Source organism: Gossypium arboreum, chromosome 4 (assembly GCF_025698485.1).
Source record: "Gossypium arboreum isolate Shixiya-1 chromosome 4, ASM2569848v2, whole genome shotgun sequence".
NCBI classification, from domain to species: domain Eukaryota; kingdom Viridiplantae; phylum Streptophyta; class Magnoliopsida; order Malvales; family Malvaceae; genus Gossypium; species Gossypium arboreum.
In genome coordinates, this window is record NC_069073.1 from 106,059,221 (window position 1) to 106,076,787 (window position 17,567).

At 34.1% G+C, this 17,567-nt stretch overlaps 2 protein-coding genes and 2 long non-coding RNA genes across 4 annotated transcripts; 3 read left to right on the forward strand and 1 right to left on the reverse strand.

Annotated features, from left to right (window-relative positions):
• The first annotated feature begins 4,728 nt into the window (after positions 1-4,728).
• On the forward strand, positions 4,729-5,449 carry LOC108460060 (subtilisin inhibitor-like). Its single transcript, XM_017759439.2, has 2 exons — positions 4,729-4,973; positions 5,071-5,449. The coding sequence occupies exons 1-2, from the start codon at positions 4,898-4,900 to the stop codon at positions 5,298-5,300; spliced, it is 306 nt and encodes a 101-aa protein (XP_017614928.1). The 5' UTR covers positions 4,729-4,897; the 3' UTR covers positions 5,301-5,449.
• A 744-nt stretch (positions 5,450-6,193) lies between these two features.
• Positions 6,194-9,185, reverse strand: LOC108472237 (L-type lectin-domain containing receptor kinase S.4-like). The gene has a single exon (XM_053026875.1). The coding sequence runs from the start codon at positions 8,516-8,518 to the stop codon at positions 6,479-6,481; it is 2,040 nt and encodes a 679-aa protein (XP_052882835.1). The 5' UTR covers positions 8,519-9,185; the 3' UTR covers positions 6,194-6,478.
• An 891-nt stretch (positions 9,186-10,076) lies between these two features.
• LOC108458335 (uncharacterized) lies at positions 10,077-11,639 on the forward strand. Its single transcript, XR_001867279.2, has 2 exons — positions 10,077-10,692; positions 10,799-11,639. It is a non-coding gene; the product is annotated as an uncharacterized LOC108458335 (long non-coding RNA).
• A 164-nt stretch (positions 11,640-11,803) lies between these two features.
• LOC128291633 (uncharacterized) lies at positions 11,804-14,450 on the forward strand. The gene is made up of 3 exons (XR_008281437.1): positions 11,804-11,895; positions 13,293-13,376; positions 14,158-14,450. It is a non-coding gene; the product is annotated as an uncharacterized LOC128291633 (long non-coding RNA).
• The last annotated feature ends 3,117 nt before the right edge of the window (positions 14,451-17,567 follow it).

Consider the following 17,567-nt stretch of genomic DNA (forward strand, 5'->3'; position numbering starts at 1 on the left):
TGTGTTGTAGGGAATAAATTGAAAGAAATTTTAAATTAGGGTTATATTATGAATACTTGATAGTTAGGATGAATATGGAAGAAAAATGAATAGAATTGAAGTATGAAATAAATATATGAATTTTCAATTAGCAAGAGTTTTATTGGGTTTTTCACACAGGAAGAAAAAAAAAGAGGAAAAGAACTAATATATCCGGATGAAATATGAAGTTCTTGTTGAAGCCAGAATAACAAAGTAATAATTCCGGATGAAGTATGAAATAAGTTTGGGAGTTGCAACCAAACGAACATTAGGCATAAAATGAGTAGAAATTTAATTAATTATTTAAATTAATGTTGTAATTAATAATGTAAATTGTTATTATTATTTTTTTTAGCTAACAAGGAAAACGAGGCATCGGCATCCAAAGGAAAAGAAAAGATCGTTGAGGAGTAAACTCGTATTCCGGGTTTGTATTACTATAACTCAAACTACTTATTAATTTGTATATTGAATTTATAGATATGGAATAATTAAGATAAGGTAAGTATTATATATGAAATTAAATATGAGTATGTGTGAAAATTAATTTGTATATGAATTAAGATAATAGATGTTTGAATTGATTGAGTATTGAAAATTTTTGTGGAAATGAAATTGAAATTGGAAAAGTAAAATAATACCCTTTTAACTTGTAGGACTAGATTTGATACAAATGGCATGCCATTGGATTTGTGTTGTGATGAGGAGATTTGTAGTTCGGTCGAGAAGATGTTTCTATTATTATATACTTCGGTTTATCCGAAGAGGCATTTAATGCCTTATTGGTGTGTTTGGGAGGCCATATTATACTGGTGTGTTATGGAGGATTTATATTATTCTGGGTGTGTTTGGGTTGGATATTCTGGTGTGTTTGGGTGGAATCTGCGTATCTATCAGAGTCTGAGTCTTATTAATAGGGGTAAATAAGTGAAAAATATAAATCAAATAAATTTAATTGATCAACCTATTGAAATGAAACGAGAAATTGAATTGAGAATTGAAAATTTAGATATAAGATTGAAAACATGAACCAAAGGTTCATGGAATGATTGAAGTTTGAATTGATGATATATGATGCCACTTGATGAATTGAAATGTGAATTTGAGATATATGAATCGTATGCATATAGTGAAAGCTATCAGGGATAGTAAGTTGATATGATATAAATGAAATTGACTATTATTGAAATGGATTAAAATGGAATATGATTGATAAGTGCATAGTTGAATATAGTTTATTGATATTGAATTGTGAATAAATTAAGAAAAGCTATACCGACTAGTAAGTGAAAGAATGGAATAAATAATAATGGATTTATTTAAGAATTGAACAATTATGTTATTGTGTTTATTATATGATTTGTATAGAATTTATATGGTAAGTAGTTAAATTTATCTATGAAATAAATAATTGAATAATTGTGAATTATTCGTAAGTTGTCTGATATGTCCGGTAATGTCTCGTAACCCTATTCTGGCGACGGTTTAGGGTTAGGGGGTGTTACAATAATACTTGACTAAGGATCTTTTAAGAACAATCATATTATTCTCAGGACATTATTATAAAACAGTTTATTTATACACACAAAGAAAAACTGAAATAATAATGGAAACGCCTTATATTAAAACATGATAAATCAAGTATGTTATTACAACCATCTCATGATTGATCTTTGGGCATACTCTTACAAAAACCACATGAGGATATTTTACAAAATATATTATTATAATCCATGAATTATTTTGTTAACCAATTTGCCTAAAAAAACTACAAGTCTACAAATGAATATACTACACTTAGGGAACCAAATCCAACAAATACATCGAATAAGACCCAAGTTGAATTGATCTTAAGCCGTTTATGGATTTATTCACGTGTGACATTCATGGTGTAACTTACCTCAATCCTAAGTAAGTAGCTAACTATGTGTATGTAACGCATATACTTTGATATATTAAAAGCCAGAGTTTAATTGGTAATAAAATCGAAAGTTGGTAAGTTGGGTATACAACCTATTTCTGGCATTACTTTACTTACAATAGTAGAATTCATTACCCAATAAATTGTAAATGATATCCTCTCACTGACATTGCATGGTTGATAGAAAAAATGTGACCATGACTTATTTGCCTAGGACGAATGATTTCATTACTATTTGTTTATAACATACTTTTCCATTAAGGAATATGCAATGGTTACCATGAGATAAGATAAGATCATACTGGGTGAGCAAATTTAACCCAAAGATATTAATAATATCTTATAATGATGGTAACACACTAATGACAAGGTCATTAGATGAGCAAAACTATAAGTTACTTTCCTAACAGTATATAATAAATGAGAGTTCAATCATGATATTTAGTGGATTGACTCCTTGAAAAAATAATGTTGTAATTAATAGATTAAGAGTTAGAACCTAATTACAAATTATTTGATCCTTAATTATATATGTCTAACTGGTTCCTTCGCTAACTCAACACAACCCTTTATAGATTGCATTTGAATCGATACATTGAATGAATGGAAACAACGAAAAGAGAAATAGGTTGCATTTATTATTATCCTCAATAAATGCATTTTCTCGCAAAGAAAAAGAGATGACTAAGGAATTAATGTAATTTCTTTGAATTACTATTTATTATATTGTAAATAAATAATTGAGTTCAAAGTGAAAATTAAGTTAAGTAGTCATTGCGGTTTTACAAAATGAGACAATTAGATATAATGTAATTGGATATTCCTAGTGTGTGTGCCACTCACCATAACTAGGGACTCATTGTTTTCTATTAAAATATTATTCCTTTGTCTCTTATTATGCTAGTAGAACTCTTGTGATTTTTCACTATATATAGGTTAAAGCTTTTGTTGCCTGACCAGTTTGGATATTAGAGTCCACTCTCTAAGTAATTGAGGGTTTGAGAATAGCGAAGAAGATTATATTGGTTAAAAGCTAAGAATCGACAAATCCTATTAAGTGAATAACACACGTACTAAATTTGTGAAAATTTATTGTCATAGATAACACAAAAGCTCGATTTTATGAAATATTTAAAAAAAGTATGCAAATAAACTTACTTTCCGTATCGATTTTCCAACACAAATGTGATGTATGTTAATGATTTTGCCATAGTTCATCTTTCCACAATTGGGTAACTAGTTTAAATGGTTAATTGAAGTTTAATGGCCAATGATGTCGACTATTGCATTAAATTGATCAATTGTATGTTTGCATGTGTTAAATTGATGTGCTTACATGTTTTATTTTGACAACCTAAAGCGTGCATCTAGGCTAGGGAGAATGGAGACTAACCTTAGTTGGGAATAGATTGATTTACCCTAAAGCCTAAACTCTTTAACTTTTTCGAGTGTCATTAAGTCAAGAAATCCATCATAGGCTGAATTTATAGGCAAGAACTATGGTTAAATGGAGAACCTTATGATCGGGGGTAAGTTGAGAGACTAGAATGACCTAGGGCTAGTGATCTTACAAGGATTTAATTTAGCATTTCGTTCCATAGTCATTAGGTGAATCAATCTACAATTACTTAAGCTTGTTGGTGAAGTTATTAGTTGAGAGTTGATTTTAGCTTTTAGTATTTTAATGCTTAATGTAAACATAATGGAAATGTTAATCGGCTAGGTTGATAACTCTCAATTCGATTAGATTGGTAATTTACTTCAGTAATGCTCGAGTGTTCGAATTTAGCAAAGGATTTAGCCAATAATTCTCCCCAAGGGTACAATTCTTCCCAAGGGTACAATTCTTAGAGTACTTGTTAAGTATTTCATTGTAAGAAAACTATAATATAATTTAATATTGTAGGTTTGTGATTAAATCTCAATCATCAATTTTATATACTTTTATTATAAGCGGAACGAAAAGGTCGGATGTGTAATGTTAAAGACAATTACAATCTCCATGAATATTGGATGCATCCATTCTTGTCCTGCTTCGCTTCAGTTTAATTTTTACTAGTTATTTCTACTATTTTCAATTTTTTAAAGAAAAATAAATATTTGACCATAATTTTTTTTAAATATTTTAACTTGAAATATCTGAGGTTTTCTTATAACACTTTTTTTACATTTTTATCTTGTTCATTGTTATATATATATATATGACAAAATGATAGTTTTATATAGTAGGGCAGGATAAACAATTGTTATAACTACTCCATATCCATTGTCCAAAAAAATTTATTGCATATCATGTCACATCCATTTTTCCAAAAAATAAAAGGATTAGTTCAAAATTTATTGGTTGTTTCAAATTTTGTTATCCTTAGCTTCAAATTTTGTCATTTCAACTAAAGTCTTATTTGTGTTTGAAGTAATTTTTTTATAAATATATTTTTACATAATTTTTTTCATCTACATTGTGAGTATTTCATAATCCAATTAAATTTAGTTGCATAATTGACCCAGAGAGATCAAACTGTCGGGCCAGTCCAATGTGGATGTGCTGATTAGACGGGCCATAGTTTCATGAACATTTTGATATCAAATTATTTTGGGCCTAGCGGATGTGGTGTTTAAACAAGCCTTTCATGAAGATTTAACATTCTTGTGAAGGTTCATACTTTTGGGCCACTGACCATCGTCCCTGCATTTCAAGCCTAATAAAATTTTCAATTTCACAAGAGAGTCAACATTAACAAGCCGGCCTTATTCCTAGCAGGACGAGTGACATTCTTGTCGTGCACCGCATAGTAATAATCAAATTCTATGCCCGCCATATGAAGGAGTTGTCAGGAAAACTCTCCATGTGGCAAAACCAAATATTGAACTTTGATAAAATCAATCAAGAAGAGGACATTTAAACAAGAACCCCCCCGTCCCTTCATAAGTCACCAAATATACCATTGCTTTTCCATGGCTGAGAAGCAGCAAACTGAACCCTCTGACAAACAACCTGGTGAATTAACAGACTCAGCGCCGGTTTTACCAAGTAAGTTGGTCGCCTCCCATCGTCTCAGATCATTCAAATTATTTGAGTTATAATTTGATAGTTAGTGGTAGACTCATTTATAGGATGTTAAATGCAGGAACTTATGGGACATTGCTTGGACCAAGCACTGCTCCGAAAATGGAATGGCCTGAGTTAGTAGGCCTTACCCCTGAGGAAGCAGAGAGAAAGATCAAGGAAGACATGCCAAGAGTCCAGATTCAGGTGGTCCAAGCTAATTGCTTTGTTACCATGGATTTCAACCATGGAAGGGTTCGATTATATCTTGACCCTTCAGGAAAAGTTGAAAGGCCTCCAAGAATTGGCTAAATCTAACTTGTTTGCTTTCGAGAATAATATTACAACGTCATAGTTGTTAAGACATCATTAGAATCACAGGTAAACAATGAGCAAAACTTTTGCATGAACGTATGTAATAAAACTTGGAACTTTCATTTGGAGTTGAATAGTTGAAATCAGATGATTCTCTTGTTATGGGGTAGGAAAGTCAGAAAATTCAACTGGATGATGGTCATAATAGAAAATAGATGAAGCAAGATAGAAGTGGTCCCCCGAGATATTGTTTTAGCATCTTATATCAATGTAGTGAAGTACTGAAGTATGGACAGCATTCAATCACCTTTTTCTTCTTCATCCATAAAAGAAAAGGAAACCGTCAAATGTCTTCTCCCCTTTTGCTTATTTTAGCCATGGGTTTGGTGTTGGTGGTTCATTTGGTGTGTCTTGGTTTTGTCTGATATCTATCTGTGGTGATCTTGAGTCTTGTTCTTTGGGTATTTTTGTTTGCCTATTAAAATGTCAAACTCCCACTGCGCCACTAGGCCACTATTAGAAGATTCCAACTGTAACAACCCCACTATTTCCATGGCCTCTTTCAATCATAAATATACAATTGATATCAAGAGGGTAGAGTTAGCACATGGTCATGACCCTAACATTGGTCTTCTGTTTTGTTTTTTTCTCTCCTAAGCCCAATATTTGAAGTACTGTTCCATATGTTTAGCCAATGAATGGCAAGTCTGCGCAGTTTTAATTAATACTCATTTCAATCTCAGGCTTATGAAGTTCCGTATTACCTTTAAATCTTCGTGAATTTGCAGTCCAGTTTCTAATTACGAATTCCAACATTTTTATGGAACTTACTTTCTTCCCAAAATAAGGAAAGTTTTAGACATCTATTAATCATAATTAAGACATTCTAGTTAACGACAATAATGCTCGTAAAATATAAAAGGACATCAGATGTTAAATCACAAATACAGAGGTAGCTTAGTAAGAAAAAGAATTATTAATGACATCACACTTTTCCCGACCATAGTTTACTACAGAAGATAAAGCAATTAAGGATGCTACAAACATGTGAAACATCAATGTCTTTGTTTCCCTTTGTTAAATGTCCCATAGTTTTGCATATGATACAAGCTCAGTCATTGAAGAAAATATATATTGATAAAAAAAAAAGAAGAAGAAAAAAACTGTTTCAGACACTATCTAGTTTCTCTAAGAAGGGAAAGTGGAGAGGTTGAAAGAGAAGCAAAACTAGTAGCAACATTACCAGTTTCCATGAATGAATTTGAACTCATTTTATCAAAAGATGAGGACGCAAATGAATTCACAAAAGCATCAAACCCTTCTGCATACCCTTTATTGCCGTCAAATGATGCCGGCGGCCTCAAACTTTCCGGCAGTTCAGCCTCTCCATCTAGATACCTCACTACATGCCTCATGGTAGGCCGTGCCACCGGCATGTCATTTGAACACATTAGGCCTAATTTAAGCACCATCGACATTTCACCTTCATCATATTTGCCATTCAGCCTAATGTCTGCCACATCAAGGAGTCTCCCTTGTATGAACTTCTCCCATACCCAATCAACCAACACTAATTCCTCAGGCAAGGCCTTCGGCTCAATTGGCCTACGCCCACAAGCAACTTCAAGCAATAATGCACCAAAAGCAAAAACATCGGAGCACGTTGTGGCCTTTCCTGTCTTGGGTAGCTCTGGTGCTAGATATCCCAATGTACCAACCACCCGAGTTGTCCCCGGATTTGAACCGTGTTCGTACAATCTTGCAAGGCCAAAATCTCCTAATCTTCCATTCAATTCATTATCTAATAACACGTTACTTGCCTTAACATCTCTATGAATCACAATTTGTTCATAGCCTTCGTGTAAATAAATAAGACCCGAAGCAACACCTTTGATAATCCTGAATCTTTGCTCCCAATTCAAGATTATTTTAGGCTCATCAAACAAAAACTGATCTAAGCTGCCATTAGCCATGAAATCATAAACAAGAAGAAGATCACCTCTTCTCCTGCACCATCCCAGTAACTGAACCAAGTTCCTGTGGCGAAGCCTTCCAATACTAGCAATTTCTGATACGAATTCACGCAAACCCTGCTTCGATTCATGAGAAACTCGCTTCACAGCAACTTCAGTCTTTGAATTTCGAAGCGTTCCTTTGTAAACTCTGCCAAATCCACCTTGACCAAGTAAGTTTTTGTCACTGAAACCATTGGTTGCTTGCTTGAGTTCTCCATAAGAATATCTTTGTGGTCCAATCTCCAGCTCCCAATCTTCAATCACATCAGCGTTTTTAATTTTGATAATGATATAAATGACAATGGAGACAGCAATTATGACAAGAATGACACAGGAAACAGAGACACCAACTGTTAAAGCTGTATGCTTTTTTAGTGGTCCGGGGAGCGAACGCAGAGAAGATAGATCGAGAGCCTGAGCTTGTCCATTGATTTTAAAGCTCCAACCTAAAACATAATGCGAGCTAGCAAGTAACCCTGTTGAAGCTGAGAAACCAACGTACATAAACTCTTGAAGAAACGGTGAAAGATCTACATGATACGACAAGATCGGCAATCTGGGTCTTGTCGAATTCGGTGCGATGGTTACATTGAAGACGTTTTCAACTGAATCATAATCGATCCAAACTTGGATAGGGTTTCCACTTTTGAGAGTAAGATTTTGCTTCGTGGAAACATCGGTGAAGTAAGCGGCAGGAGCCGAAGCATTTGACACCATGCTGTTGATGTCGATGCCAATATGGTTGTCATTGATGTCCTGGAACTCAAAATCCTGCACCGTGTCGAACTCTACTGCAACCAGATGGTTTGTGAGGTTCCCATTATCAGTTGCGTTAAGGATTCCTAGATACTGACTTGGAAGTGCTTTCAGATCTCTAGAAGTGGCGATTGTGAAAGCAAGGCCATGCCCACCTAGCTTTAAATACTCAGGAACTATAACGAAAGCAAAAGAGGTGGAAAAGGAAAAAGCTTGCCCATTGCTGGAGTTCTTGAATCTAAATGGAGAGTTGTAAAAAGCATGACCCTGTAGACGACTGGTGTCATTTGTTAAGCAGAGAATGCCATGTTTATCAATCCGTGCAATCCCTGTTACTGTTAAGTTGCTGGGGTTTAAGTCTTTGAATCCAGGGAAGAACACCTCGGTGGACTGTGAAGAAGCAGCTGAGGTAAAGAGAAAGAAAAGTAGGAGGAAATAAGCCATGTTAAGGGCAAACGAGAGATGGAATCAGGGTAAAGAAAAAGGATGAGAAATTGAAAAAATAAACGTGAGAGAGATGGGAATTTTAATTTAAGCCTTGAAGAAACAATATTGAGAGCACCTTTTAGGTGTGGTTTTTGTTGAAAGAGTAGTGGAAACTTGAAAGAGATCTCATGATAATGATAGAGATTAGAAGGGCCAGTGAAGGGTTTCCAAGCAGAAAGCTCGAAACATTGGGCACCAATTTGGGTAAAACACATATATGGGCCAACAGCTATAGATAGAGAGGAAGTGCAACAGATGGTGACGCGTGTTCTGGAATTTGGTCAGGTTCTGGCACAGACCACACCGAGCTAGAGTATTGACGAGAAAGTGGCAGAAGAGGGTTTCATTTATGGGTGCCTTTTCTTTTTTTTCCGGATTAGCCCACATCAGTTACCCTTTTAGACCTTTGAAAGGAATTTATTTGACTTCCGAAGTTGATTTAAAACAAACTCGAAGGGGATTCAAGTTTATTGCTAATCTTCCATTCTCAATTGTATTTTTCTGTTGAAAATTAAAAATAAAATATTCTCCTTGATGCAGCCAAGAGCCAACAGAGGACTAAAGCTTTGTTTACTCAAACTCAAGGCATTCAAGAAAGCAGGCAGGCTGAGGACAAGAGTTTTTCCCGGCAAAATGATCCTTTTTTAATGGATAACAAGGATGTAACGGTAATGTTACTTCAGGCTAGTTTACTTTAGCATTATTTTTAAGAAGGGTTCATGATAAGTGATTTTGATAAATATTGCTAAAATGTGTTTTAGAAATAAATTGTCCATTTAGATATTATATTATAAAGTAACAATAAGCATTTAAATAATGTTTAAATTAATTAATATTATGATATTTAATAAGAATATAAAAATAATTTATTATAATTTGTTGTTAATATTTTAATATATGAAAAATAAATTTTAAATATTTTTTAAGCAATTAACTAGAGAAAGGAAAGTATCATATGCTGGAGGAGTGAGATCGTAATTAAGCTGTCAAAAGTGCTTTTTAGATAGAAAAACTAAAAAACTTTAACTTCTCTTTTTATGAAGAGTACTTTTGAAAAGTCAAAAATTTCCTTCAAAAATTATTTGTTTAGTATTTATTTTGCTTTAAAAGTGGTTTTCATGTTAAAAGTGATTTTAAAAGTAATGCTAAACACGACCTTCATCTTATAATTCATCGTTGAATTAATTGTTTAATTTAATATTTATAATAATGATAAATGTATTTATCAAATTCTTCTATTATAAAGATTTGATCAAATTAGTTCATTTATTATTAAATAGATCAATTTAATCCATAAATTAAAATGAAATTAACATTTATTATTTAAAAATGATATGATTATTCATAAATAAATCAGGTCCATACAAAATATTTCATTATAATCATAAAAACTTTCAAAATATAATTTTATTAAACAAAATAATATTTTTAAATAATAAGTGTTAATTCTATTAAATTTAAATTTTTTTGAAAGAGTCAAAACAAAGAAAAATAGAACATTTTCTTAATCAGCCCTTAGGCTTCCTAAATCACGCCACCTGTCCCTATATTCATTGCATCCTGTGGGTGGTGCCTTGGGCAGTTAATCCTACTCCCTAAACAAACATCTAGACCTCACATGAACTGAAGCTCCTCAATTCAAATCCTAATAAATAAAAGCAACAAGAAAAATCCTAAAATCAAAAAAACCTTTCCCCTTCCCTTCTCATTTTTAACTACATCTGTTGAAGAGTTTCTTTTGCTTGAGAACTTGGAACCCACAAGATTTTGTGCTAAAACAATTTTCTTCCCACAGTTCCTTCTATTAACTGAGCTCATCGGAGGCCTTGTTCTTTCTTCTTCGGACTCAGACCCTTAAAACTGTCGTCGACTCTGTATCCTCCTTTTTCCTTTCTTTGTTCCTTTGTCTCTCTCTTTTTTTTTTTTAGTTTTGCGATTTTGGTGACTGTAGTTCTCATAAATAAGAAACCAGTGTTCTTTTTTGTGTTTTTGTGCCCTAATTCCATACCCCTTTGATCCTTCTGAATGAATGGATCGTCCTCCCTCGGAGTTTTTTTCCACCCAAAAGGTCGGCAAATCCCTTCCTTTTCCCCACATTACGATCACATGTGCTGCTTCATTTGCTTCCTGAGGTATGTGTCGATACATAAGACTTCTAAATTTTCTTGCTTTGTTTCTAATTTCATCAATAATTCCTCCGATAACTGACCGATCAATATAATCATCATTTTTTTGAAGCTTTTTTACGACATTCAGTGGATCTCCTTCTAAAATGATGTATTGAAACCCTAGGTTTTCTGCGAAGGCTACTTCGTGAAGGCGTGCATAGGTTTCTACTATTGTTGGATCTCGTATGTTCTCAATCGAGTAGGTGCATGAACCGATTACAAAACCGTTGTTATTTCTTACTATAATTCCAGAAACTGCCCTATTATTTGGCTTTTGAAAACTGGTGTCGATATTAACTTTAACTTGGTCTTCTGATGGGGGTTTCCATTGTAGATCTTGTATTCTGTGGTTTCTTACAAGATTATTGTCCAACATTTTAATTTCGTTTATAAAGGCTTTGATGAAACTTATGATGTTGTTAATACCTTGTCGAACACCTGCATGATAAAACAAGTCTCTATTGTGTCAAATCGCCTAGAATGCGATTGCTAAACATATTCTCTGTTTTGTATTATTTGACTTAAAAGTATCGGTTAACCAAATTTTCCACTCTGTGTTTTCATGCATGGTTGCAATTTGAACATCCATCTTTTGGAGAACAAGCTTTGCAACGTAACAATCGCATAAGACATGTGCAGTTGATTCTTCTTTTTCACCACATGTCGAGCACATCGCTTCAAATATGAGTTTTTGAATTTAAGATTACTTAGAGTAGGCATGAAATTGTTTGTAATCCGCCATAGGTTGATTTTAATTTTGCTGGGAATTTTTAAGCCCCATAGTGCTGTATGATAAATTTTCATTTGGTCTATCACTATTGTATTTTCATTTCCCAGCAAATTTATATCTTCTGTAAGACACTTGTATCCACTCTTCAGTGTGTATTCGCTAGTATTGTCTCCCCGCCAAACTCTAATGTCTGGCTACAAAATGTTCATCAGAGGGATAGATTGAATCCTTTCTTACCGGTCTTCATAAAAAAGATTTCTTAACACATCTTTCTTCTAGATATTTGACTTGGTATTAATTAACTCTTCCACCATGGTATATCTCCAATCAATATTATGAATTTTTAGTTTTTTTGTTCCCAGGATATGGAAGCCATATGTCATTCCAGATGTTAATAGTCTTTCTGTCGCCTATTCTCTAACCAACCCCTGATTTTAGTAAGTCCCTTGCGCCCCGTATGCTTCTCTAGGTAAAAGAATGGTGAGTTCCTAAGTCAACATTTAAAAAATCACCACGTGGGTAGTAGATAGCTTTCATGACTTGAGCTAGTAGACAATCAGGATCGGTAAGGAGTTTCCATCCTTGCTTTGCCAACAAGGCTTTATTAAAATTTGATAATTCCCTAAGACTCATCCCTCCCTGCGCTTTTGGAAAACATAAAAACTTCCAACTACACTAATGAATTCAAAAACTTCCAACTACACTAATGAATTCCTTTATTTATTTTTAAATTTCGGCACCAAAATTGCATAGCATAATGAATTCCAACTCATGGCATAATGAAATTGATAATCGGAAACACTACATAGCATTAATGGGTAAAGCTTGTAAAATTGATTTGATAAAAATCTCTTTCCTACCTATGGAGAGATTGCGTATGCTTTTTGATAAAAATCTCTTTCCTACCTATGGAGAGATTGCGTATGCTTTATTCTTTTACTTTTGTTAAAAAGTGTTTTTTAATTTTAACAAAAGTGTTTTTCTTTGTAACATCTTGAAATAGGTTTTATAGTTGGAACAGTGTTAAAATTGAATGAAGAAATTTTATGAATAAATGTCCAATTGAAAATTTAGGACTAAATTGAATAAATTATAAAATTTAGATTGTAGAAGTAATTTGTATGAAATTGATTTATATTATAAATTAGAAGGTCTTGAGGATTAATTTTCTTAATTTTTTAAGTTTTTGGACAAAATGAGTTTATATGAATGAAATTTTAAAGAAAGTGCTTAAAGGTATTTTGATCATTTGGCATTAAATAAAATGAAAAAAGAAGGCAAAAATTAGTCATTTTTCTCTCCATGGCTGCCAAAAATTGAAGGGACACCATAACTAGGGTTTTCAACATTTTCAAGCCTAATAGTAAGTGTTCTCAAGCCCTGTTTTTAATATTCTTCGTATTTTTGAAATCTTGATAGCTTATTCTTTCTATTTTTACTCACATTTCATGCTAGAATTCATGTTCAAAAATTTATCCATGTATGAGTTACTTGTATTTTGATGGTTTATGGAGGAATATGAAAGTTGGGTGAGTGTTAAAACATTTTTTCAAGGTGGTTTTCATGAAAAACTCATAAAAGGACTTTTTTGCAAAAGGTATAAAATATGTGATAGAAATTAGAAATAATGAAAAATGTGGGCTACCATAAGAGGGAAAAACATTCATCTAGGCTTGGGTAGGGTAGAAATTGCATTTATTTCATTATACGAGCCTAGGGACTAAATAGTAACAATGTTAAAGGCTAGGGGCAAAACGGTTACTTGGATCGGGGGTGAAATTTAGACTTGAAAAGTATAATGTGAGGTGTTAATGATCTATTTTTATTGTTATAGATCCCGAAGAACAAATTCCAGAGGTCGATCGAGAAAAACGAAAGGTTTTGGAATAACCAGAACACGATACAAAATGAGTACCAAGTAAGTTCGAATAACTAAAAGTAAACTCATAATATACTTAATTGTATAATTTATGAATGTATGAATATTATATTTGATGGTGGAATGAAAAACCTATGAAATGTATTTTTGGTAATGACATGTGATAAATGTCCTGGTTGAGGTTGAAAAGGAAGTTCGATAGATGAACCATGTCTCATGTGATTTTTAGATCTTGCATGTGTTGCAAAAAGGATTTAGCTTGGATGGGTAATCTGTTGATCTAAATGATAGAAAGGATCTAGTCCGGACGGGTGTTTCTTAAGTGATCGAGCCTCTTAAGGAATATATTTGTATAAAGGATTTAGCCCGAACGGGTAATTTGATTAGGGTCTAAATTTAGCCTGGATTGATAATTTAGATCTGAGCTCATTAAGGATGTTTGTCATTATAAGGGATTTAGCCTGGACTGGTAATCTCACCGTAGAATGTATGGTTCAGGGGAGTGCATGTCTGAAACGGTCATTCTTAAGAATTGACGGTAAAAGGATAGTCCATCGAGATTTTCTAGAAACTTAATGGGATTAATATGGAATATAAAGATGAAACGGTGAATGATGAGCTCATCTAATGATAAATTACATGATGTATTATGATTGTGACTAACTTGTAGATTGAATGCAAGTGCTAGGGAAACCATTTCATTTTAGTCGGTTTTATTGCTTATTATGGTTGTATGTTAATTATCAGTAAGTTTACTTTCTAGTTATTCGAGCTTACTAAGTATGAAAATGCTAACCACTCTCTTTTCCCTATCTTTCAGAGCTCGAGAACTCGTAAAGGTTGGAAGACGGTTAGAGAGTCAACAAACTATCAACTAGTCCAGCTTTGGTACATAGATACTTTATTTTGTTCAATGGCATGTATAGGTATTTTTGGGTCATTTTGTCATATGTGTCATTTGGCTAGCAATGTAAAGGCTTGAATGTTATATCTATTCATCTTGTGTATGGCCTTGATATATGGCTTGTATTGGTGTAGGTTGCTATCCTACTAATCATGCAATTTTTACTTGTTGAAATAATTACATGGTGTATTATGAATGGATACGATAAATGTGACCAATTCATTTGAAATTGGGAGGATCACAGTTGGCAATGAGTTAAAAGACGAGCCAAATTTGATATTATGATTAATGAGATTATAATCCTTAATGTAAAAAGGGTAACCTAGCATGTGCAAAACCAATGATATGAGGTTTAGGTGTAATTGGCAATTATGAAAAAACTTGAGTGCAATTAGGGCAAGTTAAATATCAGTAGAAGCTAAAGATGAGAGTGGGCAATTGAGGGTGACCGAAGGCTCGAAAAGTAGCCTAATAAGGTCCACACAGGTAGACACACGGGCGTGTGTCTAGGCCGTGTGTGACACACGGATCGCTTTTGGGCTTTTGGTATGACAGTGTGCCCCCTACACCTAAAATTTTAAGTCAATTTTGAACACGGACTAGACACACAGGCGTGTGTCTTGGTCGTGTAAATATAACAGAATGCTCAAGTTTTGGACACAGGGTGAACACATGGGCGTGTTTAGGCCGTGTGAAGGACATGGGTTAAGGATACGGGCGTGTGCCTTTGTTGTGTGAAAACCCCTGTAGGTTCGAATTAGAAAATAACTTTAACCAATTTCACACAGGTTGGGGACACAGGCGTGTCCCAATGCACACGGGCGTGTGCATGATCTCAACACGGGCCTGTGAGGTATTAACCTATAAGTTTTCCTCAGATCTTTAGTTTGGTCCCGAACCTTTCTCAATATTTGTTTAGGGCCTCGTAGGCCTAAAATTGGGACACTAAAATGTTAGTGGATTTGTTTTGAGTGAAACGAAATTTTATTGTAACACCCCTCACCCGTATCCGACGTTAGGATAGGGTTCGCGATGCTACTTATCTTAAATTCAGCGAACTGAATAAAACTGAACCGTGAAATCTCAAACAATTTAAAAACTTCTCTTTTCACAAGCAATCTATCTCATATATGGGCTTATGAGGCCCAAAACATATATCCGGGGTGATTCAGAACCCAATCGGGACCTTATGAAAAACTTAGAAAATTTCATGAATTAAGGCTCCACACGCCCGTGTGGGTATAGAACACACGACCGTGTGCTAGGGACACGCCCATGTCTCGAATCCGTGTCTAAAAATTTGGGTATTCTGTCAAATTTATACAGTCCAGGCACACACCCGTGCCCTATAACCGTGTCTTTCACACGGTCGAGATAGACGGCCGTGTCTCTTGTCCGTATGCTACAAGCATGCACATTGACTTTATGAAATGGCCTGGGTACACGCCCGTGAGGCCTGCCCATGTATTAAAATGACTTGAAAGTTTTAAGTGCAGGGGACGCACGGCCATGACACACACCTATGGGTCTTACCCGTGTGGACAAACTAGGCTATTTCCCAAGTCATTTTGTCACCCATTTTGTATAACCTACACAAGATCATGTTAATATACAGATTTCACCCCAAAAGACACCAATTCATTCAAAGAAAGAACATTATATGCATTCATCAAAATGAATAATAACCATTATTCCAAGCCTAATACAAAATGTAGGGCTTTTATCTTAAACCAAAATACATGAACGATTTCTCAATAATATAACTTACTAGCCTAGCCTTATACATGCCACAATAAAAAATATGAATCCAACTATACCGGGTATAACGGATAATGGTGTGATCGATATCTTTGACTTCAAGGGATCCTTGAGTAAATTGGCAATACTGAAAGAAAAGGGAAAGGAAAAAGAGTAAGCATAAAGCTTAGTAAGTTGCATATAATGAGTATACAACAACATTCTCACCATTTGCCATCATGCTTATAGCTCAAAGGTAAATATAACTTAACTTACTCAAGTTTTAATTTTTAAATTAAGCTCATTTCTCATGCTTATCATATAGGTACCTGTAACACTAGTAACATGATCATCTTTTCTTTATCAAAATCGAACTACAACTTTCACCATTGAACCGTTTTGGGATACTACTAGATATTCTATGAACCTTCGACATGGGATAAATTGCCGATGCCATGTCACAGACATGGTCTTATACTGGCTTTCATATATGCGTGCTGGTGCATGTCCCAGACATGTCTTACACTAGCATAACTCTTAGCTGATGCGTGTTCCAGACACGTCTTACACTGGCTATCTCTGTCGAGGCTGATGCATGTGCCAGACATGTCTTACTCTGGCACTCATAATATGGCTGAAGCATGTCCCAGACATGTCTTACACTAGCCCTTGTCTGGATGCCGATGCCATGTCCCAGACATTGTCTTATACTGGCTCTCATAGTGTGGCCGAAGCATGTCTCAGACATATCTTACACTGGCGCACAAATCACCCAATGTCTTGGCACAAATATCGAATTCATATCCTAAGGTTCAACAGGATATTTCTACTATCTCAAATATTACAAGGCATTCTCAATTTATAACTTAAAAATTCGTACAATATCAATTCAATGACAATATGAATACAAGTATTAACATTGTAGTTGTACTATTTACATACAACTTACCTTGGACTACAAAAAATGCTTGACTAAACGGCTTAATCGGATTGCTTGGCTTTGCCTCGATCTAGGCTCGATCTTGGCAAATCTTGATCTATATTAATAATATACATTTTTTTAATCACTAAACACAATTAAGCATTCATAATTCATAACTTTGATAAAATGACCATTTTGCCCCTAGGCCTTGGCAAAATGACCGTTTTACCCCTATGCCCGAAAATCATTTTTTATCAAATTTCTTCGTATTTCTAGCCTAACTAAACTCATTTTACTACTATAGCAATCCCAAATTCTCACTATATCACACACTTATTACTTAATTTGCAACTTATGCAAACTAGCCCCTTTAGGTGTTTTCATGCTAACACCTTTCACAAAAGTTGTTTATAACACAACTAGAACTCATATTTTCCATAAAAAATCAGCATTTTACACAAATACATCCATATAAAAATTCTAAACTCTTGACAATTTGGTAAGACATCACCCTCATTTGAAAGCTCATGCTTTAAGGGTCTAAAAAATATAATAATCTTGAAGAAAACTCATTAAAATCACTTACTTATGAGTGCTTTAAGTTGCCACAAATTTTTTATCTTTTAAACCCCCATTTTAGTTGATATTTTCGGTGGTAGAGAAGAAG

Bases quoted from the DNA above. Each gene is read 5' to 3' on its own strand.
- LOC108460060 (XM_017759439.2), top strand. From the start codon at position 4,898: ATGGCTGAGAAGCAGCAAACTGAACCCTCTGACAAACAACCTGGTGAA. The intron at 4,974-5,070 runs GTAAGTTGGTCG...TGTTAAATGCAG, and splicing joins CTCAGCGCCGGTTTTACCAA to GAACTTATGGGACATTGCTT.
- LOC108472237 (XM_053026875.1), bottom strand. From the start codon at position 8,518: ATGGCTTATTTCCTCCTACTTTTCTTTCTCTTTACCTCAGCTGCTTCT.